Consider the following 25987-nt stretch of genomic DNA (forward strand, 5'->3'; position numbering starts at 1 on the left):
TTCACACGTTTCAGCGCTGGGCTCAAACATGAAATTCAGATCACCTCTCACCTCAATTATAGCAACCAGCAGACTGCACTATCTGGAAAGTTATTACTATTACATTTAATTGTGTTACTGATGTCTGCGTTATATTGAACTTCTGTTTGAGATCTGTCACTTCTTCCCAAGAAACAATTTCACCTCTGGTGTGCCATCATTTACTGGCATGAAGAGAATGTGCTACTTGATCCTGTCATTTCATTTTCTTCCCTCTCATTTTATACTTGTGCAAGTTTGCTTCAGCTCTGTTGCTCTGCAAAACTCACTCATTCAACTTCTTTCTGTCTGGAACCTGCAGCCTGAAACTGTTTCCCTCAAAGGGACCGCATTCTCTTCTGCTCCCAGCTGCTCTTTTTTGGCAAGATCTTCCATGGGAATTTTTTTAGAATTCCATCTGAGAGGACAGACAGTGTTTACTGTGCCACTGCAAGACAGGCACCTCCTACAGTGCATCCCCTCTGTACTACACTGCTGTGATATGATGTTCATACTCCTTTAAGGGTGCATGTCTTAAGCTGCGGCAATTATTACATACTGTCATGAAAAACAGATGGCAACCACAAATTGCTTACGGGCATATTGAACTTTTTAAGGAAGACCTGTGATTTTTATAAGGAATACAAGCAAAGACACTGATAATGTAAAGTGACCATTTTCTGGAAGATTCCTATGTGGATTACACTGACAGGCCTGTCCTGGGAGAACATGGAATGTCACACCTGAAAAGATGTCATGGCCTTCAAGCAGAGACATTTGGAAGGGAGATAGGAAAGATGCAAAAGACTGAACTTCAATCTCCTGTGGTTGTGGAGGCAAAAGACAGATTTGCATGTCTCGATAGTCACCCAAAAATCCATCTCCTGTTGATTTGTATCTCAGAATGTTTAATTTGTTCTGAGATGAATGTGAGACATGACTATTTCCTCTCCTGGAATACACAGGGAAAAATAGGTTAAAAAGCTAGCTGCAGAGCAGTGCAGCTTGTGCTGGTGTGCTGTTAGAGTGAAAGAAACAAGAAGAAACACCAACCAGTGACCCCTGCAGCTTCAGGCAAAGCCTCTCTCCCTCTCTCTCTGTTGCTGGAGGCAAGGCTCAGCAGATCAAAAGAAAATAGGACAGCCTCTTCAGCTACTCTGCAGAACCAAATGTCTCCAACTGACTGCTCTCTGCCAAGGTCAGCTCTACTGGAATCATTCAACTTAACAGCCGTAATGTACCACTCATGGGCAGGCAAAGAACTGATGTGTATTTTTTTAAACTTGTATTTGGACTCTTAACTTCTCAATTCTGATCTGTGTGTATATGTGTTGCGTTTTTATTATTTTTTCTCATGTTTTAGTAACTAATAAACTTACTCTTTCTTTGGCTCAAGAAAGTCTGGTTAAGTTGGCTCCTTAATAAAAGTAAATACATTTGGACTGAGAAAAGATATCCACTGGGAAAGGATTTTTAAACTAACCTTGTTGTGACCAACAAAGGGGGTTGACTAAAGAGGGAAGCCAGCTCATTCCTCCTCACCATAACAAAATTGGGTCTCGTCTGGGAATTTAACAAATTGGGGATTTCATCTGGAAATTTAACACATTGGGGATCTCATCTGGGAATTTAATAAATTGGGGATCTTGTCCACGGATACATACATTGACAGGATGTGATGTCGTCATCTCATGACTTATAGTCAGTCTGCAAGCAGCAGGGTAGAGATTAGATGTCTTATACTTGGCATCCTAGTGAATGCTATCTATGTATATATATGTATAGTCTTATCTTAAAATAAAGAACCTACATTATTGTTTCACCGATCCTTGTGTATGATTGGTATGTTTATGCTGAGGAGAAGAAGAATGGAACATCCACCAGTGTACCAGCCGGGTTACCTGCTTAAGGTTCTGGTGTGAGGATTGAATTTACAACCTTCTGAGTCAGGGACGAAAGTGCTATTCACTGAACCTAATCTAAGACCAGAAGATTTCACAGGCTCCTGCTCACTGTTAATTCTTGTAACTATCAAGCAAGGCTACAGGAACACAATAAATAATCCAACTGTCAAACTGGATCAAGGTAAACCAACAGGAAGTAGGTCAGTTTACAGTAGTTCCCTAATAGATCAAGTATTTCCATTACTGTCTTGTTTTCTCATTTAACATAAATCAGTTGGGTGCCCCAATGTCATTTGTGATGTATGACTAAAGCTGTGGATAGCTGTGAGGAACTGGAGCCCAGCAGGAATCTTGTAACTTGAAGATGAATCTGATCAGGATTTTATAAAACTTCCTGCTCGGTAACATTCTTTGTGTCGAAATTGAGTCTGAGCAATGCAAGCAACAGCAAAACAATTCAATGGGTGAAAAATTCAGAGGATCTTCACAATATGTTTTTTCTTTTCACAACAGCTGAAATTCCCAGGGTCCAGGAAACAACTTAAATCAAAGCAGCACAGCACTGTTGCTCTCACTTCATACAAACTCAAAAAATAACATTCAGTTTCGACATATCCACTACCAGCCCCAAGAATATCAATGAACATCAGGCAACAGACTTCAACTCTCAAATGCACTTTGACAAGGCCTTTTATGTAATTATTTCAATTTTCCATCGAATACAATAAACCCTCAAACTGGTGTACACTATTTGCATTCTCTTTCTGTTCCATGAGGACACTTTGTATGTTGGTCTCCATTTGGCCTTGCATTAGGGTAATGCTGTCAATTCACTCAGTGGAATTGAATTGTGTTTTAGATGCGGCACTTGTTATTAAGAAGGGCTGAGGAACAATAATTGGTGCTGTAAACCCAATTTAATTAACAACGGTGTAGCTGCTGCACACCAATGATAGGTGTATGAAGCAAAAGAGATGATCCACAGCACCTGACTCTCAGAGAATGACACAGCACAAAATGAGGCCATTCGGCCCACAGTGTCTGTGCGGACTCTTTGAAAGAGCTACCTAATTAGTCACATTTCTCCCTGCTCTTTCCTTACAGCTTTTCAGTTTTTACCTTTCAAACACTTATCCAATTCATTTTTGAAAATTACTATTGAATCTTCTTCCACCACCATTTCAGCCAGTGCATTCAAGATCATAAAACCTACTGTGTAAAAAAAATTCTCCTCATCTCCTGCCCTCGTTCTTTGCCAGTTACCATCATTAACTCTGACTACTGACCCTTTTGCCACTGGAAATAATTTCTCCATGATTACTCTATCAAAGCCATTCATGATTTTAAAAACCTCTTTTCATTTCCCTTAGTCCCCTCTGCTCTAAGGAGGCCAACCCCAGCTTCACCAGTTTCTCCATGTAACTTAAGGACCCTCCTCTGAACCACCTCCAAGGCATTCTTCCTAAGCTGTGGTGCCCAGAATTGGCCACAGTATTCTAAGTGAGGCCTAACCAGTGTTTTAGAAAGGTTCAGCTTTCTTACTTTTCCTATAACTGAAGATAGGATACAGGGAATATCCGTCAGGTGAGTCATCTGCACTTTTTCAGCACCTTCACAGTACAGGTCAAGACTCGGAGCTTGTAATGTAATGACTCACACAATATCAAGTGGCTCAACGCTTCAGACCCATATGGGAACTTAGTTGAATTTTAAGAGCAGTAAACTGCTTCCCCAGTACTGGTATTTAAGCTGTGCAGATCGGGAGTAGCTCATGTTCAGTCTTATAACCAGGAGGACTGTAATTGGGCTCACTGCACCCGGATTGGGAAGTGGAGAAGATGACAGGACTCCCTCCTACTATTTGCCATCCAGTATTCCCATTGCAAATGTGTATGGACAGAATTGCACTTGGCTGTGTTGCTGCTGTGGTTAAACAGCCCAATGACACTCAACATTAAGAAAGAGAAGAATGCTACCCAGAAATTCTCCCATGTGAGACAGAAGAAAATGATGGTAAGAAACGTTGCTGAACACAATAGCCAACAGAACACAATTCCACTAAAAAAGCTGGGAATTTGAAGCAAAAACATTTGGGATATACAACAGATCTACTGACATCTGGATATAGAAAAGGCAAATTGATGTTTTGGTTTGGGTGTAACTCATTGCTCACCTCTTTATGTAGTGTCTGGTATCCACACTGAGTGTTGATGACATCTCCCTAAAAGGAAAGAAAATAATGAGTCACCAGCAAATTATGAATAAGCAGCTATTACCTGCTGTCAGACATCAACCAATTATCTCCTTGTAACGAGATGGATAAATGGGAGAGGACTTTACTTATTATTAATCCATCAGGATAGAATAACAACTTAGAATTTTGCAGCACCTTTGATGGAATGAAACATCCCAAGGAGCTTTACAGGAACATTATAAAATAAAATATGACACTGAATCACATAAGGAGATATTAGGACAGGTGACCAAAAGTTTCATCAGAGATAGGTTTTATTGAATGTCTGAAAGGAGGAAAGAGAGGTAGCGAGACTGAGAGGTTTAGGGAGGGAATTCAGAGCTTACGGTTAAGCAACAGAAGGCACGACCACCAATGGTGGAGCGATTAAAATTAGGGATGTTGGAGAGGCGAGAATTAGAGCAACGCAGAGACCTGAGGATTGTGGGGTTGGAGTAGATTACAGGGAGGGGTGAGGCCATGGAGGGATTTGAAAACAAGGATGAGAATTTTAAAACTGAGGCATTGCTGAACCAAGAACCAATATAGGTCAGCAAGCACAGGGATAATTGGTGCAAGTTAGGACATGGGCAGCAGAGTTTTGGATGACCTCAAGCTGATGGAGAGTAGAATTAGGGAGAACAGCCACGAGTGCATTGGAAGAGCCGAGCCTAGAGATAAAAAAGGCACGGATGAGAGCTTCAGCAACTTAGAACTTATCAGGAAGGTCATGAGCTCCTATCATTCCTGTTGGCCAACACTTGCTGTGAACTAAATCCAAACAACCTTAATTTGGAATAAAATTGTCCCTCAGCCTTCTAACAGGAGCAGTATTGAATTCAATTTAGTGTGCTGTTCACTTTCTGGCATTCAGATGTAAGTTTACAGAGTCTCACAAACTACATTGCTTGATTATTACATTGCATTTCTTCCTGCATGCCCCCTATTCCTTTTTAGGATTTATCTGCCTCCCCTACCTACTTCCGATCACTGGAGGGAGCAAAAACAGAAGGCAGGGGAAGGGCAGAGGTGTCATTATCACTCTCTATTTGTGGTCAGCATATCAGTTTATCTTCTTGATTGCTGATTAACCGCCCTGGCCCAGAAATGATACAAAGTGTGATCCTGCTGTGTAGTGCTCTGCAAGGCCTGGCTAAATTTGGAGATGCGAAAAGATAGGACAGACAAATTTTAATTTTAACATCAGGCAACACTGATAGTTGAACTCAGGGCTCCCTGCCACTGTTGTTCAGTCCATCCCACTGTCATCCTTTGTGCTTCCTCCATCACGAGCTCTTCAGCTACATGGCCTATTATCAGCAATAAAAGGTTCTTCAGTCTATCAACTCAGTCAGAGGTTTCCAAGGAGACAAGAAAACATAATGGAATAACATTACAGATTGGTTACAATGATTTCACTTTTGAGTTCTTTAATGAAAGACTGGAGAAATTGGCTTTCCTTCAGCCCCCTTGCTATGCTGTTTTGTGAACAATGGATGTGTTTCTAGTTTGTTCAGTCATCAAAAAACATCAGCAAAGAAGAAACCCTTCAGTGCTCCAGTTTTCCTTGCATGAGGTTGCAAAATAATTTATTTTTTGGCTCAATCCAACTATTTTATTTTACCTTCACTCCTAATCCAACTTGAGGTTTGTACTGTTCCCTGTCCAATCATCTCCTTTTCACTGTTACTCATCAATATCCAGACCAATTTCCTGCTTCAGGATTAGGCAGTCACTGAGGTTCTCGTCTGTAGAGTTGTAATAAACTGATTAAAATTCTTCACAATTTTAATCATTGCACTATTGTTGACTGTGCCTTCAACTGAAAGCTCAAAAATTTTCTCCTTAAACTTCTCTGCCTCTCCACCTCTACCTTCTCCTTTAAGATGTGGCTTAGCTGGGAACCATGTCTCATTGAGACTAGATAGATATTGACTCAGAGTCACAGCTCAATGAATACGTAACTGCTGTCCTTTTTGAGTTAACCAGTATCCTGATGACTGCAGAATTAGGAAAATTTGCAGTGGCTTCAATTTTCATTGTTATGGAGCAGATCATTCATTTTATCTTCAGGAGAACAGGCTTTCATCTGTCTTTTCCAACACAAGACCACCAATTACTGATAAAACAAAAAACTGCGGATGCTGGAAATCCAAAACAGAAACAGAATTACCTGGAAAAACTCAGCAGGTCTGGCAGCATCGGCGGAGAAGATAAGAGTTGACGTTTCGAGTCCTCATGACCCTTCAGCAGAACTGAAGCAGTTCTGCTGAAGGGTCAAGAGGACTCGAAACGTCAACTCTTTTCTTCTCCGCCGATGCTGCCAGACCTGCTGAGTTTTTCCAGATAATTCTGTTTTTGAAACCGATTACTGATGCTGCTTTAACTAAGCCCATTCTTAATAACTCTCCCCTTTGGCTTGGTGCTAATTTGAGTCTAATTACACCTCTGTGGAGTGCCTTGAGCACTTTATAGAATCATCGAGTGCTAAAAAAACAAAAAAGGCCATTCAGCCCATCCAGTCTGTATTGGCTCTTTGTTAGTTCCACTTTCCCTCACTCTTTCCCCACATTCCTGAATTTTTTTCTCCTTCAAGTTTTTATTCAATTCCTTTTTGAAGCTACTATTGAAACTGTATTTCCCCCCGATCTGGCAGTGCATTCCAAATCCTAACCACTAGCTGTGTAAAAATGTTCTTCGGCATGTCACCTCTGGTTCTGTTGCCAATCATCCCAAATCTGTGCCCTCTGGTTCTCAACCCTTCAGCTACTGGAAACAGTTTCTTTATATTTAATCTATCTAAGCGCTTGATGATTTTAAACACCTCTATCAAATCTCCACTTGACTTTCTCCGCTCTCAGGAGAACAATCCCAGTTTCTTTTCTCCATTCGGCCTGCAGGAAATGATCATTCCGTTATTAAATGTAATTTCTTGCAATACAAAACCTCAAGCTCACTGGTACCACTCCTGCCACTGTGTCAGAAGGTCACCTTTTCAAGCACCAGTGCAGAGGCTTGAGTGCAAAATTAATGCTGGCACTTTAATGTAATTTGCCAGGAAGTGCTGCATTGTCAGAGGTGCCATCTTTTGGTTGAGATATTAAACCGAGGCCCTGTCTACCCTCTCAGCTGTTTGGGTGTCCATCAGTAACGAACTACTGTGTGTCAAAGGAACGCTTTGTGTGATTTGGGCAGAATGGACTCACTCTTAGTGCTTAAGCATGAACTGACCTGGACCACTATTCCTATACAGTTCACCTCCTGTTAGCGTATCTCAATCTTGATTTGAAAGGTGCTTTGAGACTAATGGGTCTCTTAAGTTTGTGCTTGTTCCAGCAGGCTCTGTAGGAGGATTTCCGTCAGCAACATAAACACAGTGAAATCCTCATATTGCGTCTATTTTTCCAAAAGGCTGCATTGATAGGTCAGTTTCTCACTTCTAGTTGGTGACGTTCTGCAGCACAGGCTATGAACTCAGAACAACGGCCTGGACTTTCCTTTCACAATTTTCTCCCCTCTTTCTGTCCTCTTGCTGATGACCGCTTATTCTTAACCCTGAGCCTGGAGTCCATGTAGTGAACAGCAACAACCCATTTTACCACAGAATGTTGCAATTATCACAAGCATAAATTTCTACTGCAGTGCAGGGTGCAGGTGCAGCTGCAGGTTAATAGTCAGGACAGGAACATGGGGTGTCCTTTCCTAGTCCAGCATCACAAATGCCGCCCTAGCTGAGATCACATCTAGAGGCTGGGAAAAATAAACCCTGGGAGCTCCTAATTTGTATAGTTCGGTTGCACAGCACCACCTTCGTTAACTGAAAAAACTACAAAGCTTAGGTGATCAATTCTTACTCTTTCCACCCTTTGCTGGGCTTTAAGCACGGGAAACAAACTCTCACTGGGATAATAACGGCAAAATACTGCGGATACTGGAATTCTGAAACGAAAACAAAAAATGCTGGAAAATCTCAGCAGGTCTGACAGCATCTGTGGGGAGAGAGAGACAGACTTAATGTTTCGAGTCCGTATGAACTCGAAACGTTATCTCTGTCTCTCTCTCCACAGATGCTGTCAGACCTGCTGAGACTCTTGCTGGGACTCAGTTCAAGTATCAAGTTCTATTACAGTGCTGCAGCACAATTTTATTACAAAGTCAATCCTTTGTGGTTGGGTGTGACAAAGAATGAAGCAAAATGAAAGTGATGTAAAAATGAGTTGGAGGACACGACCCAGTGAAATGGCAACAACCTTACTTCGACAAGTAAAACAAGTGTGCTGCAAGTCGTGACTAAAAAAACAGAAAATACAGGAAAATGTAGGTCAATTAGCATCAAAAGAGAAGGAAAGTTTCCATTGAAGCTTCGAGTGGAGGCATCAGTCTGCCTGTCGCAGTGTTTGAGGTGGATATTAATGACACCATGGGATTATTTGAAGAAGAGTAAGGGAGTTCATCACAAAATCCTGGGCCAATAATACTCAAAGTCTCAACACCAACCAGATTAACTGGTCATTATGCAGTTTCTGATTGTGGGATCTTGCTTTGTGCAACCTGCCCAACCCATTTGCCTATGCAAACATCAATATACTTCAACAGGAAGCATCATTTGACATTTCTGAAAGAATTGCTAAGAGGGGAGGGGTAATTCTCACCTTCACTACTTGGGCAGTAAACTGACAGAACCTACCCGATATTTTACCAGTGGTACCCTATGCTATCAGACGCTTCCACTGCTGATGCGGGACATTATCTAATGATTAAAGGGGGCAGGGGAGGGGATACAGTCATAAAATCAAAAATAAAACAAATGCCAGGTAATCTGATAGGTACACACAGCAATTTGCCAGAAGCAGTCCCAAGAGGTGAAAACACGTCGATAAAACTGATTAGAACAAGACTGCTGCAAAGCAATGCTCTTCTATCCAATTTCCTGTAGAAATTGAAAAGCTGTCTTTAAGGTTAGATAGGAGAGGTATTAATATCACATAAGAAATAGGAGCAGCAGTAGGCCATATAGCCCCTCGAGCCTGCTTCACCATTCAATAAGATCATGTCTAACTCCACCTTCACACCTAATCCCTATATCCCGTGATTCCCTTAGAGTTAAAAATAAAATCCATCAATCTCTCAGTCTTGAATATACTCAATGAGTGAACATCGACAACCCGCTAGGGTGGAGAATTCCAAAGGTTCACAACCCCGAGTGAAGGAATGGCTCCTCATCGCAGTCCGAAATGGCTGTCCCCTTATCCTGATACCATACCATCCAGTTCAAGACTTTCCAGCCTTCTGACCCTGATGCTAAGTTTAATGCAGAGCAAATCAAGACAGGAACTGGATCAGCTCCAGTTGGAGTTCAACGTTTATCCTTATAGCTCATGGCGGATTCAGCAACACCAGGAAAACTGCACACATTGCGCAGGTTAATGCCCAGTGCCCAGCCAGAACCAAGTAACGGGAGGACTGGCGTGTGATGAAAGGTCAACCTCACCCATGATCACAGAGCAGAAAAGGTAGCTTGCACATACAGAGAGGTGAAGGCGGAGACACTACCTCCCATGAATAGCTGTGGTAAAAGTGACAAAATCTGGAAAGAAAAGACATGTCTATAAAGGATGGGAGCTTAGTGAGTTCAGTCAATGAAATTACACTGTGTTGTTTGTCTTGTCTTCCCTTTCAACCATCCTCGTTCCGAGGGTTGGCCGCACTATCAACAAGCTTTCTGCAGTGGTTTCTATTCTCTGCTGCCCTCAGGGCCTGTCCCATAGAGAGACCAGTCCACGTTCTGAGATTATCCGTTCATCCCACCTTGGGTCTTCCTTATGCACGTTTTCCAGTTGTTTTGCCTGGCGTTGCCTCATTTTCCAAACACTCCCCTCCCGTTCGCATTGCATGTCCAGGAGCTTCCTTGATATCACTGTCTCAAACAAGTTCCTCTTAACACCAGCTTTCTCAAGCACCCACTCGTTTGTCTACTTGGCTGTCCCTAACACAAATAATATCCATCTGAGTCCTTTCATTTTAATGCTTTTATTCGAGCCCCATCACTTTTCTTGATGGGTCAGCTTTCCCAGTAATACATTCTCACCAGTGACACAAGGGCTTTCAGAACACAAATTTGCATTGCAATCGAGATGCTGTAGCTACTCCTTATCCTTTTAAGTCAGTTCACAATACCATGACCCTTGTTAGCCTGCATTTCTTTGATACACTCTGCATCTTCCGTGATGAGTGACCTAAGATAGTGGAAGGTATCAACCTGTCCAAGCTGAATTCTGTTAATCAGAATCTTGCAGGTCTTTTCTTCCATCCCCATCACCTTTACCTTGTCAACATTGATCAGGAGACTGTATTTACAGTTAACTTGATCAAGACAATTCATCAACTCCTATAGCTCCTCCACTGAGATAGCGAGCAGAGTAATGTCATCAGCATATCCAAGATTCAAAACTCGCCAGCTGCCAATCAGTATCCCACCTGTGTACCTGGCAAGTGTCTTTCTCTCAACCATTTCTGCTAGGATGTTGAATAAATATGGTGAGAGGACACACCCCTGCCTAACACCCTTTTTGACTGAGCCATTCTGAGAGGGTGCCAGCAACTCTGACCCCAGCTCATTGCTTATGATAAAGCTTGGTCGGAAAGTCGACTAAATGTGGTGGGTATCCCATGTCTAACATTGTCAACCAGAGTTTCTTCTGTAAGACTGAATCGAATGCCGTCTCAAATCAATGAAGCATGTATTTGGCTGCCAATGTTCTTGGACTTAGCCCATTATGGTTCTAAGATTAGTGACTTGATCCACATCGAAATCCAGCTTGATTGTTAACAATCTCACTTTCTGACTTTTCCTGGATCTGTTCCAGGATGAATCTGAGTAGGACTTTATTAGCGTGGGAGATCAAAGCAAGTGTTCTATAATTTGTGCACTGTTTCAGGACAGCTTTCTTTGGAAGAGGGATAAAGGTAGAATCAGACCAGTCCTCCAGCCAATTGCCAGTCTGCCACTCTGTCCATTGCCCATTCTCCTCCCATCTTAAGTAATTCTGCTATTATATTGTACTTTAAAAAAAAATACAATTCAAGGGAATGCATAATGTACTATGATATAGCTTGAAATGTTACTATTTCGAAGTGAAAGGTGCAAGAAGCTGAATAAAGGACCAATTTCAGCAGCTGATTCTCACTGGTGATGGGGGTTCCTTGGCTACCTCACCGATGCCCCCATTCAGTCAGATGGACCTAGAAATGGACTCTTGTTTCTGCCAGGAGATGCTTAAAAATGTAAATCGGGGTCTGAGGGCGGTCACAGTAATTTGCATTTGAATTGCATACTGAGCAGCCAATGTTGGACAAATGCTTCATCTGATTTTAAACAGCTTGTGTCCACAGAGCAAATCATCCAGCAGTAATTCAAATGCAATCTCATCATATCTCAAAGCCAGAAGTGGTCCACTTACAATGAAAGACAGTAATTGTCCGCCTATTTGAAGGTGTACGAGAGGGAATTATTTCAAGGTTGTGTTTTTGACAGTGAAAAGAGGGAACAGTATTCCACTGTCACTCCTCATAATTCATCATGGCTGGATGCTCAAACTGCCCAGATTAGAGGAAACCTTTTAGCAGTATTTTTAGGTGTCTGCTGTTGTTCTTTGAATGAATACAAGGATCTTAGGAGGTGAAAAAAAGTCCAGGATACCCAAATTGGGAGCAGTGGACTCATTAGGTAATGTGCCAAAATGATTTGTACAGATGTAGCCTTTCAAAAACAGCACAGAACACTGTCTTGCAGACTGTATAATCAGTGAAACAGCAGCTCATGAGCATGGTTCACTTGTGGCCAGTTGCCCTTTCCAATAATATTTCTATATTGTTGCTGGATGAACAATTGTCTAAGAACCATATTCCCTTCAAGGACCCTTGGGCATCAGAGTCCCCCTACCACCCACACCCCCACCCCCCCCGCCAACCACTGAATCATCATCTTACTTTCTCATGAATACATCTAATGGTTTAAGGACACAGATAAGACTGAAGATACATCTCCAAAAGAGACGCAGAAACTTGCCCCAGATGAACTTAATGCATCACCAACTGACCAAAGCATTGCTGGTCAGCTCCCTCAAGCAGCAATGACCAACACATCTGTTGTGTTTTTAGTGTTGTTTACTGAGACAGGAATTTGGCAGAACATAAGCAGAGCTCCTTGCATTTATTCAAATAGTACTACAGAGTCTGTCTGTCAGGGCAGATTAGGCCTCAGATTCTCCACGGACTTGGGCACAATCCATTGCAGTACTGAGGGAGTGTTTCAGTCTCAAAGGAGCAGTATGGAGGGGCTGCTATACCAATAGAGGGTCAGTACTGATGGAGAGCTGCACAGGGTCAGTAATGAGGAGCAGCTGCACCATTCATGGGTCAGTACTGAGTGCTGCACTGTCAGCCAGTCAGTACTGAGGGAGTGCTGCACTGTAGGAGGGTCAGCACTGAAGGAGTGCTGCACTGTCGGATGGTCAGTACTGAGTGAGTGCTGCACTGTAGGAGGGTCAGCACTGAAGGAGTGCTGCACTGTCGGAGTGTCAGTACTGAGTGAGTGCTGCACCACTGGAGGTTCAGTACTGAGGGAGTGCTGCACCATCGTGACCAAGGGTCAGTACTGAGGGAGAGCTGCACAGTTTCAGTACTGAGGGACTGCTGCACCATCAGAGGGTCAGCACTGAGGGGAGCTGCACTATACTGTGAGAGGGACAGTACTGAGGAAGCACTGTACCGACAGAACTGAGGGAGCGCTGTACTATCAGATGGTTAGTATTGAAGGAGCGCTGCCATGTTGAAAGGACAAAGCAGAAGGAGTGTGACATTGTCAGCGATGTTGTTCTTCAGATGTAACATTCAACCAAGGACTCATCTGCCCTATTAGGTGGATGTAAAAGATCCCATGGCAGTACTGGAAGTGTTTTTTCCAGGTGTCCTGGCCAATATTTATCCCTCGACCAACATAAAACAAATTGTCTGGTCGTTATCTCCTTGCTGCATGTGGGAGCTTACTGTGTATGAAAATTAGTTACCACATTTCCTGACTTTTAATGATTAAACATTGGGCCAAAGAGTAGCTCAGATGCGCTAATCTGTTCAGTCACACGTTCCCAAACTTTGTCCAACTCTTGAACATTTCACGTGCACCAGATTTTTTTCCCTTTATCTTAATGATTTTCCTGAGTGCTGATAACCTGAACAGTGGAAGCTGACTTGGAGCAGACAGGTGAAGCATAACAATGCTGTGAAGATGAAACCATGCCACTAGTCTCTAAGTGTGGGTACTCTGGTCCCGCATCAGTTTGCAAGCTGGCTCCACTCTAGGGTCATCAACACTCACTGGTAAAACTAAATCCCCAGGGAAAATCCATGGCAACCTGCATTTCATTAAAGGAATTTTTTATCAAGCTGCAGTGGAAAGGATGGTCCATCCATTATTTATATCACATTGAATTTTTTGCATTTTTGAGGTCAATAAAATCATTGGCTTGTGGTGAGAAATTCCATTAAGTAACGTCTGTAACATTCAGTAACTATCCGTCTCCAGTCAATCGCCGTGCTTTGAAATAAAGTTTTGTCAAAGAGGTACTGACTACTTTCACTGCTTAAAATTCAATAAACGTTCATTACTTATTAACAGGAAGAAATGCACTTCTAGAGGAGTGTGATTTTATGCTTTTAGTATAGTATGAATTACAGTCAGATATGAAATATTTATTTAAAGTGGCTAATGCATCATTCGACACACTTCACATTACCTAGAGACAAGCAATAGTGGTAAATGTGACGTACCGTCAGAAGCTACGGGTGGAATTTTCCCCTCCTGCCTGCGGCGGGTTTCGTGGTGGGCAGGACTAGGCAATTTGGAGATGCCAAAAATTGGACTCCCGTCGGCAGGAAAACAATTTGGAATTCTTCCCTCACCACTTTCATGGCAGGCTGATGGTGGGTCAGGTTTTGCACTGATCCGTGGCAGGAACGCCATTTGCGTGCATTACCATGTCATGAATGCTCATTGAAAAACTACTCGTTGGAATCACGCTCCCCCTCTCAATCTGGTGCCACACCAGAGGGAAATCAGACCAGTCTGAATCATGTTTGGAAATAAGCGGAGGGCAGCTGCCCAACCTCACTTCACTCGTGACTTCAAGATGAGTGCAACATTCAAAACCAACCTGCAACTGCGCCTCTCTGGGTTCTCCCCAATGCCAGTTTTACAATATACTGGTGGGGATGTGGGGCTGGCCTGCTCATGAGGTTCTTCCGTTTTCCAGGAGGGTGAGATCTGCGGGACTCAGGCGGGGCTGTGTGTGAGGCAGAGGCCAGCACTGACTAGTGGTGTTGGGCAATGTGGAAGGAAAACGGAGACATGAGGAGTGGTGGTGGAGGGGGGGGGTGAGGTGGGTTGGAGATGGGAGGGAAAGGAAGACGGAAACACAGAGGAAAATGGGCAATGGTGGGGTTGGGGGGGGGCAGTGGTGGGAAGAGACGATGGCAGGCAGAGGGGAGAGCGAAGAAGGAAATCTGATGGAAGACAAGATCACAGACACAGAAGGAGAAGGATGGGAATCGAACTGTATCAGTGGGAGGGGATGCACACATACTCTGGAATAGGAGTGGGGATTTTGGGTGTAGCACAAGAGCGATGGTTTGCACAGAGAGTCATGGAAGGGAGGGATGGTGTGTTGGGAGACTGTGTCATCAGTAAAGAAGGAACAAGAGAGCTCATTAAAAGACGGTCATAGCCCCTGGTCTGGGGCTAAGAGGTCAGGATGAGATACTAAAGGCAGTTCTGGGGCTTAGTGGGCCTCAGAGTCAGGGTGAGAGATTCAAGGCAATCCTGGGGCTTAGTGGGCCTCATAGTGAAGGTGAGGGATTAAGGCATTCCTCAGGCTTAGTGGCCTCAGAATCAGGGTGAGAGGTTAAAGGCAGTCCTGGGGCCTTGTGGGCCACATAGTGAGGGTGAGAGGTTAAAGGCAGTCCTGGGGCCTTGTGGGCCACATAGTGAGGGTGAGAGGTTAAAGGCAGTCCTGGGGCCTTGTGGGCCACATAGTGAGGGTGGGAGGTTAAAGGCAGTCCTGGGGCCTTGTGGGCCACATAGTGAGGGTGAGAGGTTAAAGGCAGTCCTGGGGCCTTGTGGGCCACATAGTGAGGGTGAGAGGTTAAAGGCAGTCCTGGGGCCTTGTGGGCCACATAGTGAGGGTGAGAGGTTAAAGGCAGTCCTGGGGCCTTGTGGGCCACATAGTGAGGGTGAGAGATTAAAGGCAGTCCTGGGGCCTTGTGGGCCACATAGTGAGGGTGAGAGGTTAAAGGCAGTCCTGGGGCCTTGTGGGCCACATAGTGAGGGCGAGAGATTCAAGGTAGTTCTGGGGCTTAGTGGGCCTCATAGTCAGGGTGAGAGGTTAAAGGTAGTCCTGAGGCTTCGTGGGCCATACTACAGGGCTCTGCATGGCACACATTTCGTAGACCCACTCCAGGAAGGGGAAAGGCCTATGTTCTCAAATGGAATAAGGCACACTTGGTATGAAGGGCGAGGTCATGGTCTTATTGTCACTGGCCATGGTCTTGTCTGTCTTGGCTCTGGGCTGTAAATGGTCAGGGTAAGGGTAAGCATGTGCAGCCTGTAAAGGGGAATACCTAATACAGAGGTGGGTATTCAAAACTCTCTTGGGGGTGGTCCCCTCTGTACCTGACTGTGTGCACAGCTTTGAGATCGAGAAGGGTGAGGTCCACGGTGGGCATGGGGACATCAACAGTGATGGGTTCAGATGGGAGAGCTGGAATTGCAGTGGGATCCAGGGTTACTAAGGGAGGCTGGAGGATAACTGGAGGGAGCTCTAATTGCACATCGTGAGGTTCCAGGAAGACTGGAGGGACCTGGACACTCATGGGGGAGGGTCGAGCTGGTCTCAAAATAAAAGTGCATCACCACCATCTTGCAAGCCTGAATTTATTGCGCAGCTTAAAATCAAAACTAGAAGAGTCTACAGGGCGGGGTTAGAGGCTGTGTGGGAGGGGGCCCAGGGTTGCACTCAGCGGCCCTTTCAGGGGACACCCTCAGACTGCTTAGAGTCACAACATTGAAATAGAGTCAGGACATGGATAACAGGCCAAAGGGCATCCAGTCATTGCTGAAATGCAAGTTAAGCTTGATCAGCTTACCAGATCAGAGATTGCAGGAGTGCCTTTGGTAAGGTGGCACATTTCATGAGCTTGTCCAAACCTCTTCCAATCTTTGTGGCATTGAGATGTTAAGTATCAGGATTGGCATCTTGGTCACCTGCATATGTCAATGTGCGTCTCAGCTGCAAGGCTGTATCAGTGAAAAGCTAGTAGTAGCAGATGCAGCTCCTGGGCATGGTCTTCTCTATGTGAGTGGGAGGTCTATTATATTTGCTCAGTATTCATTATAGGAGGATTGAGTAAAGGAACCTGTGCTCAATACTGCCTTCCTGAGGGCAGTGATCCGATTGAAGAGGAGAAGAAGAGTACAGAACCGCCTAGTGCAGCTTTGTTAAAAGCCCTGGCCTCAGGTCCGTGGTCCAGGGGACCCCCAGCAACACCCAAAGGAGGAGGAGGTTAGATCCATCTCACAGAGGTGACTCGCACGACCAAGGGTCTACCAAAGAAGACTTTCCTTTCTGGAGATGAGAGACAGACAATGCCGTGCACGTCTGAGCTTGTTAAGAAAGGTGGTGAATCATAACTGCCACATTCTGCAGGAGTATCTAATGCCCCATGGACTGGGAGGCCGTCCCCTGCCAAGTGCCCCAAAGTTCACCATTGCGCTCATTCACACCCTGCCAAATTTTCCAGGGATCCACATGGGACAGATGCAGCATCTCACAGCCCTCAGCACATAAATGTATCAGGAAGGTGACATATGCTCTTTGCAGTAAAGCTCGTCATTATGTGAAGTTCACACTCGATGAAGCTAGCCAGGCTGCTTGATTCCTGCGGTTTGCAGCTGTCTCAGGCTTCCCCAGAGTACAGGGTGTAATCAATTGCACACATGTGGACTTGAGAGCTCCATGGCAGCAGCTCCTGATGTTCATTAACAGGAAAGGGTTCCACTCCCTGAATGTTCAACTGGTGTGTGATCATCAGAAGCACATCGTGCACATTTGTGTCAGGTGCCCTGGGAGTTCCCATGACTCATACATCCTGGTCACTCCCAGATACCTCACATATTCGAAGAGCCTCAGCGAATACAGGGATGGCTGCCCGGGAATAAGAGGTACCCACTCAAACAATGGCTCATGACATCAGCGCATTGTCCTCTGAGTCACCTGGAGGAGGGATAGAAAGAGGAGCTTTAGGCAACATAATCCATCATCGAGTAGACCATTGGCATCCTGAAGATGCACTTCCAGTGTTTGGATTGCTCAGTTGGGGCCTTGCAGTACTCTCCACAGAGGGTGTCCTGCAACAAAATTGTCTGTTGCACTCTTCACAACCTGCCACTTCGAAGGGGGGATCCATTGCCAGAGGGAGAAATGGAGCTCCTCAGGGCTCCTCAGATGATGAAGAGCAGCAAGGGCAGGAACTTGAATTGGGAGATGAGGGTCTGCTTCCACGTGAAGATGTAACTGAAGAAGCGCAACATGGAAGACGTGCCTGTACTACACTGATAGCCACAAGATCCCAGGAGAAGTAGGGTAAGGGCAACAGGACACAGCCAAATTTCTTCTGTTCCTTCGTACCCTGAAAGGCCTTTACAACCAATAACATTGAGAGCAAATTCAGCATTTGGACTTGCACCTTTAATGCTCATGATTCCTAGGCCCAAATCTTTGGAAAAGTCAGAGGCGAACCCTCCATTGCTGTGCTCTGGGAAGTGATTGTCACCACAACTGTGCGGTGCAGTGCAGTGCAGAAACTTTTAGCAGACTGAGATGCACAGATGGTTGGAGAGAGCATCATCGCTTCAGGTCTTGTGCTTTAGCACTACCAATGGAGGGAGCCTTCTCATTTGAAGAGACAATTACAGCTACCCCGCCAAGGCTAGTGAGGATGCCTAATGTTATCTTGTAAGGAGCAGAGGTTTCTAATGCATTTTGCAAATACTTCCAGTAAAGAGTTTTATACATCTCCCTGACATAACACAAGGGTAGAGTAACTATCATGACTTAGCCACACATCACATGACTGTGAGACTCACAAAGGGAGCGAACCCTGAGTGGCAGCATGGCTCATCCTCGCAATAAGAGGGCACACGGATGCATATACATGATGCTTTCAAATGATGAGACCATTCTTATGAACAGAAAATGTATTTACAAATGTGCCTGATATATACAGTGATTGAACACCCATGACCCAGAAGTGATTCCAAACTTTCTTAATTTCTCTAACCCTACTGCTATGTCTTGGTGGTGCATCTGTGACATCTGCAGCAGAGGTGGAGGCAGCCTGCTGTCTGTTACACCCCGTTATCTTTGGCAGGCGTCCTTTAGAGAACTGAGACCTGGGGGATCCCAGCCTGTTTTGGGGTGGGTGCACCCTCCTCAGCCTGTACAGCTGGAGGTGATGGGGTCACAGGCAGGGTAGATTGGGATCACCTGGACACTCTCGGAGTCATCTGGGTGAATGGCCTGGGGTCTCCAGCTGCTGGTCCTCCTCCCTGTGGGTGCCTGAGGGCCCCTGCCTGACTCCCTTGGAGGGAGGTCAAGGTGCCCTGCCTTCTCTTGCCTAGCCACTGATGGATCCCACCAATGCCTATAGTGATGGAGTGCAGATCCAAGTGCAAATCCGGCAGGATCTGCTGGATCAAGGTCTCTAAGGCGGTCGCCATCCTCCCCATGGAGAACTCGAGGCGCTCGCATGTCAGATTCACAGCATCAGTCAAAACACGAATGGACTCCTCCATCCTTTGCTCAAGTCTGTTGACTGCCTCTCACAACCCACCTGATTTTCTGCCTGTCGTTGCATCTTCAGCATGTTAGAGATGGCTCTTTCCAGAAGAGTATCACCAGACAGCGGGTGCCTGATCTCCGGCAGTCCTCCAAGTGCCAGGGACCTGGGCTGTCACTGCTTTCAACTGCTGTGGAGATGTGTCTGGGAGGTGTCCCCCAGAATATGACCCCGAGCCTATTGTATAACTAGGACCAACTGAGGTGTCTATCTCTGAGCTGGTAGAGGATGCAGGTGAATGCAGTAATATGTCTTCTTCTAATGGCTCCTCAGCTTCCTCGTCTGAGGTGGGCTGGGGCTTATGTTGGTTCTGGAGGTGTATCTGGATCTGCTGGTGCCTGTAAGAGAGAGCAGACAGATTTAGCTCATGAATAGATTGAATACAACATTGAATGTCACTCACTCATGTGAGAAATGGACGTTATTCTTAAAATATTTTTGGGGAATATTCTATTATTCTGTGAAGAAGGCTGTGTGTGTGTGATTTAATTAAGCTGGGCAGAGATTAATAGTAGACAGGTTGTCTGTGGGCTTTAAAACATGAAAAGGATAGAGGTGTTAGGTTTGAGGTACAAGTACATAGGTTAGATCCAACATTTGCAATTTTAGATAAGTTGAGAGTTTGTTTGCATATCAAAGAGGAGTTAGGAGTAGAAGGAAACATGTTTGCATCTTACAGGAGTTCCATAGGTAAATAGAAGTGGAGATATTATATTTTATTGACCTGAAAGCAAAGACAATATGGAAATATGAAAGATCTTATATTTAGAAGGATTTGAGTTTCAAAGAAGTGTGATAATAATGGAACCTGAGACGAAAGGAAAAAAAGCTATTTTAGAGTTACCGTGGAGAGCTTAAGGGAGCTGTGGTTGAGCTGAAGCTGGTAACTATGGGCTGGGAGAAGATGCAGGTTTGAACCAGCTATCCAGTTAAGCCAGAGAAGCCTTGGGCTGCAAAAAGCAGTTTTATTCTGAAGTTTGGGTTTCCACAGCAGGGCAGAAGAGAGTTACAGGTCACATGGTAGGTCTTTATTAAAGCTACAGCACTTTACCTTGGGTAATATTACTGGATTTTTATACTTAAACATCTATAAGGGAGTGTTGCCTAGAAGCTGTTAACTTATAGGTCTGACCAAATAGAGTGTCTTTTTGGGGGGATATGTTGTAAGACTAACCTTAATTGTGAACCTGCAATCTTGCGTGCTTAAGTTTTCTTTTATTCTTGTGAATAAGACTTTTACTTTTAATTTTCATAATACCAAAAGCGTTACTGGGCTTCCTGCTGCTGAGATTGGCAATTAACACTGAGAACGTCAGGATGTGATCAAATCATGGAGGGCTCATCCAGACTAGTTTGCTGGGAGCGCCAATCGCGCCTTCCCCACAGGAGCAATCTTTGTCCTCGCCCGCCAGCTCAATGGCATCCTCCTCAAACTTGGTCAGCTCTAGGACGTCACCCCTCCCTCCTCCCATCTGGGATCTCTCCCTCTTGTGGGTAAGCTTGGTCTTCATGAAGACAAATGGGTGTAATGTGATGAGAAGAGGCGGAGGAGAGTTTGGGAAGCATGCACGCTTGCAGTGCGTGCTGAGACCTGCCCAGTCAGGGCTGAGGATGGAAGTTGTGCAGCATGATGGATGAGATGCTGGTGATGTTAAAGTGTCCATCAGACGATTAATACTAATATTGCGTGAGGTCCCTGAGCAGATACCATTATGAGAGTGTGAGATTGGAGTGAGCTGAAGGTTGACTTACCCTGGAGGAGCAGGTGAGATCATTCATCCTCTTCCTTCACTATATGGCATTTCTCAGGCAGTCACCCAATGCGCTAACCTCCCTTGCAATTGCCTCCCAGGCTGGCGGGGTGAGGTTGATGGGCATCCTGGAACCATCCCTGGGGTACAGTCCAACTAGGTGTTGGCGGATCCTTTGATGAGGGCCTCCAGGGAGTCAGTACTAGACCTTGGGGCAGGTTTCTTCTTCAACACCACTATCTGGAAACGTCTTTACAAAGCGGGGCTGGAGAGAGTGAAAATGTGCGTTTGCGTGGTTTTTAAATAGGGTGCCTGGAACTTCGAGCCCATTAGGTGACGGCGGGGTGGGCAAATCAGTTCTGACCTGCCACATGATTCGAAGAGATACTCACCTATGCATAATTAATTCGCTTCTCAGTACGAAATTGGGTGTGATTTCCTGCCATGCTGCCCAGCGGGAAATGTGCCATGGAACCCGTCCACCACAGCACTTAGGGTGGAATTTTACATCCCTGTTGTAGTGGGGGGGTGGGGTGTGGGGGGGCTGGCGGCAAGGTGGTAAATGGCAGCAAACCATTCATAAGTCCATTGACTTCAGAGGGACTGCAAAATCCCGCTGGTGTAAAATTCCACCCTTAGGCCTGTATTTTACCTTTGGCAGGCATGCACGATCGGTGGGCCCGGGAGAGGTCAGGAAACAGGCCCCCGGCCGCGATTTCACACTGGCTGGCCAATTAACAGCCAGCCGGTGTGAAACGCGAGCAGGAAAGCTCAGTGCTGCTGGGGTGGGGGCGGGTAGAGGGCGAGCAATGACATTTCCATGAGCAGGGGCGAGCGCTGCGAGAAAGCTCCCTGAAGGCAGCAGCAGCTTTCAGGGAGCTGCAGACCTGAAAAAGATCAAAACAAGGTTTAAAAAGCTGCTAAAAAATGCCCATGCATCACAATCAAGCACCTGAAAATACAGCTGATAAAGATGCTGTCCACAGATATTTATTTTTATTTTTTTCATAAGGAAATTTCAACCCACCCTTGGATGAGGTTTGATGAAAGATGTAACGGCCGACCAGGCTGATTCACCCGTCTACCAGCCGTAAGGTTGGATGGGCCTTGAAAAATCGGAGGCAATTGCGCCTTCAATGAGCTTAATTACCCTCTTAATTGTTGGCAGCGGCCCTTCTGAGTTTTGCACGCGCCCGCTGAGCAAAATATCATGCGAGCGTGTGATGAGGTCAGGATGCTCGCCCGGCCTTTGTAAAATTCTACCCTCAGTCTATAAAATGAAAAATCCGCCCTGTATGTTTTCTTTTGTTACCAGCAAGCTAAGGTCTCAAATTTCTATCCTCATTCTGCTCAGTTACCTTATCTGAGGTGATGTACATTTTACCAAGACAGGGAGGTTCTCACACTGTCATGGCCAGTGGCTTTCACTCAACCAACACCATCAAAAGACAAGTTGTTTGATCATTCTCATTGTGGGATGTCGCTGTGCATAACTTGCTGTGTTACAACAGTGACCACACTTTGAAAGCTTTTAATTGACTGTATAGTGCTCTGAGACATTTCGAGGTTGTAAACAGCTCAAATGAAATTCGAGTGTTTTTGTCTCCTGCAGGTATTTTATCTCTTTGGAGGGTAAGGTGAACAAGAGGCTCCCTTGCATTTACATGTTATTGTGTATATGTCAACATTAATCACTGACTTGGGACAGGAAGATAGAGGAGAGTGTAGAGGAAAAGTAAGGGCAAACAATGAAACACCAATCTCTCTTTATTAATTTTCAATATCTAAAATCAACAATGGAAGATTGACTGTCCCAAAGATAACATCTTAGCATTTTATTCCAACACATGGATATGCTGCCTGCTATTTTCAAAGCAAGGATTTTTATGGCAGGTTTCCATTAGAGCTCCTCAAAGTCAGTGCAATATTTAAGCCATCATACTTTTCATATTTTCCCCAGATTGTTAGGTTGAGAAAATCTTCCATTTGCACAATATTTTGGATGTCAGTAAGCTTAAAGTGGTAACTTCAAAGAAATTTCACTCTCTAAATGCTGAAATATACTTACAAATCTCTTGATTTGGATAAGGCTTTCAGAAAACAATGTGTTGCTTCACATATCATATTGTTTCTAAAAATATATGTTCATATTTAATAGCAACATGTAAAGAAAATACAATTATGAAGCACCTCATGTTTTCAGGAGTCTCAAAGTGCTTAACATGCAATGAGTTATATCTGAAGTGAATCACAGAATTTTTATAGTGCAGAAGGAAGCCATTTGATCCATCATGCCTTCAATGGCTCTCTGAATGAGCAATTGCCTTCGTGCCATTTCCCCGCCTTTTCCCTGTAACCCTGCACATTCTTCCTTTTCAGATAACAGTCTAATTCCCTCTTGAGTACTTTGATTGAACCTGCCTTCACTACACTCTCAGGCAGTCCATTCCGCACCTTAAGCACTCACTGCATGAAAAGGTTTTTTCCCACCTTGCTTTTGTTTCTTTTGCCAATTACTTTAAATCTGTGCCTCCTCATTCTTGATCCTTTCATGGCTGGGAACAGTTTCTCCCTATCTATTCTGTCCAGACCCCTCATGATTTTGAGTGCCTCTGTCAAATTTCCTCTCAACCTACACTGCTCCAAGGAAAACAGTCTTAACCTCCAATCTATCGTCACAACTTAAGTTTCTCATCCCTGGAACCATTCTGGTGAATCTTTGCTGCACCCTCTCCAATGCCTTTACATCTTTCCTTTCGTGTGCCATTCAGAACTTCAGCTGAGGCTGAGCTAATGTCTTATAAAGTTCAACATAACCTCCTTGCTCTTGTACCCTATGTCCGTTTTAATAAAGCCTAGGATACAGTAAGCTTCATTAGCCACTATTTCAACCTATCCTGCACCTTCAATGACTTTGCAGTCACCATTGTTATATTAGCATTTAAGAGGGAGCTGGATAAGAACAGGAGGGAGGGAGGAATAGAAGGGTATATTAATAGGTTAAACAAAGGAAAGTGGAAGGAGGCTCCTGTGGGGAATAAACTTGGTATAGACGAGTTGAGCGGAATGGATGGTTTCTATTTTGTGCTCTAATTCTATGCAAACCAAACAGTGCACACAGCAAGATCCCACAAACAGCAACTGAGATGCACGACTGGCCAAAAGCAAAACACTGCAGATGCTGGAAATCTAAAATAAAAACAAAAGAAAGCTGGGAATACTCAGTAAGTCTGGCAGCATCTGTGGAGAGAGCGAGACAGAGTTAACGTTTCAGGGCAATGGCCTTTCATCAAAACTGAAGAAAGATAGAAATGTAAGAGTTTCAAATGCAGTAGAAAAGCGACCGGGCAGGAAGAACAGAAAGGAAGCTCTGTGATAGGATGGAGGGCAGGAGGGTTTAATGAACAAAAGATTTCATGATGCAAAAGTCAAAAAGATTGGTAATGGGAAGAAAAAAGAAATAAAGTTTGTGTCCAGATGAGAGGTGAATGGTTACATTCCAAGTCAGCAAAAAAATTCTTGTTACCAAAATGCAACATTCTACACTTCCCTGCATTCAACTTCATCCCATTTCATCTGCCTTCCAATGTCGTCCAGGTCACTGTTACTATCTCTTCATTGTTCACTACATTTCCAAGTTTTGTGGCATTTGCAAACTTTGAAATTATACCCTGTATGCTGGACTTTGAAGTATTACTAGTCCGAGTACACAAGGATGAAAAATTACCATTCAAGTAACTGTTAGATTAATTCAATGTGGGAATTCCATTGTGCTGGAATGAACTTAATCTCTGATGATGTGATGCAGTTTCCTTGAATCGATAACAATTCAGTTAGAAGTAGGTGGGTAAACTGCAATCCTTGCTGAAAGTTCTAAGACATCTGTGTTCTCATTTAACCTGATGTCAAGGGGAAACAAATCAAAAGCTTGACAAAGCTGCCATTAAAAAGAACTACTTCCAAATCAAAAGCTAAGAAGCTTTCTGAGGGGATCATCAACAGTTGACGATATGAATGCACTTCACCTATTTACCTGCAATTTCCTTCATCGCCTCTCCCCTCCCAATCTCTGTAACCTTCTGCAGCCCTACAGCCCTTTGAGAGCTTTGTATTCAAACTCTTAAAATTTTAGTTTATTTTATTTAAAGGATAAAAGTTTAAAATAAACTGGCAAACATTATAGGATAATGAGGGGAGATGATTGTCTGTGATCAAATGCAAGACATCTAAGAGAGCTGCAACATAAACCACTCAAAGCTCCCAATATTTATAAAGTCACTGCATGATGAATGGCTCTCATGTCTCTCAAATGCTTTTGAGCTATAACAGGTTCTCATTAACTCTACATCAATCTCAGATCAAACACTGCTTCATTTGTGACATTACGTCAGCTGAATAAATATAATTATAAAATAAAATGTCACCCTGCTTGCTTTTCTGTGATTGGAAAACACCCAACAGCCTACATTGATATTTCTGCAATAAAGCAATATACGTCTAGAAAAGTTGGGCGTGGCCCTCATCTCATCTATATCTCGCAAACAGTCATGGGGCCGCATTTTCATCTCCGAGGTGGATAGCAGGAGTTGGGATATTTTCCGGCTCAGCACACCCTCCTTGGGAGAAAGGGCCTGCAAAGATGGCATTTTTGTTTCAGGGTGGTGAATGCTAACAGGAAACAGGCCCTGGGGAGAGTTTGAAGGCAGCCACGGCTGTTGGATGCTGAGACGGGCTGTTTAAAATACCTGCCTCTATGCTTTGGGACATTGTCTCAGTTATAATAAAAACAGTAAGGCCCTCTAGCCTGCACCCCTCATGCTCCCTCACCCTCCCCATGCCTATCCATGCCACCTCATGTCCTTTCCACCCAACCCCATGGCCCATCACACCCTCCATGTCAAGCACTGGCACTTCAATGCCCATTCACCCACGTTGCACACTGTATTGAACCAATGAACCCAATAGTGACAAAAGGATGAGATTGAAAAGCTTTAAAAAAAAGTCATTCATTCATAAAAATTGATTTTGCTACAACCCAATAAAAAGTGTCAATCATCCAGATCCTTTAAAGTCTTAATAGCAGAAACTGCAAGCATTTAAAACCTCTTCAACTGTAAACCTTAAATCTGTGT

General features: G+C 44.3%; 1 protein-coding gene across 6 annotated transcripts in view; it reads right to left on the reverse strand.

Annotated features, from left to right (window-relative positions):
* Positions 1-25987, reverse strand: part of zgc:110329 (uncharacterized protein LOC550500 homolog) — a 188675-nt gene that overhangs the window by 31970 nt on the left and 130718 nt on the right. For all 6 annotated transcript variants that reach the window (XM_041209088.1, XM_041209084.1, XM_041209086.1 and 3 more), the window contains one exon: positions 4096-4143. In XM_041209088.1, the coding sequence (XP_041065022.1) occupies positions 4096-4143 (48 nt within the window). The remainder of the gene's footprint in view (positions 1-4095; positions 4144-25987) is intronic.

Source organism: Carcharodon carcharias, chromosome 17 (genome assembly GCF_017639515.1).
Source record: "Carcharodon carcharias isolate sCarCar2 chromosome 17, sCarCar2.pri, whole genome shotgun sequence".
NCBI lineage: Eukaryota > Metazoa > Chordata > Chondrichthyes > Lamniformes > Lamnidae > Carcharodon > Carcharodon carcharias.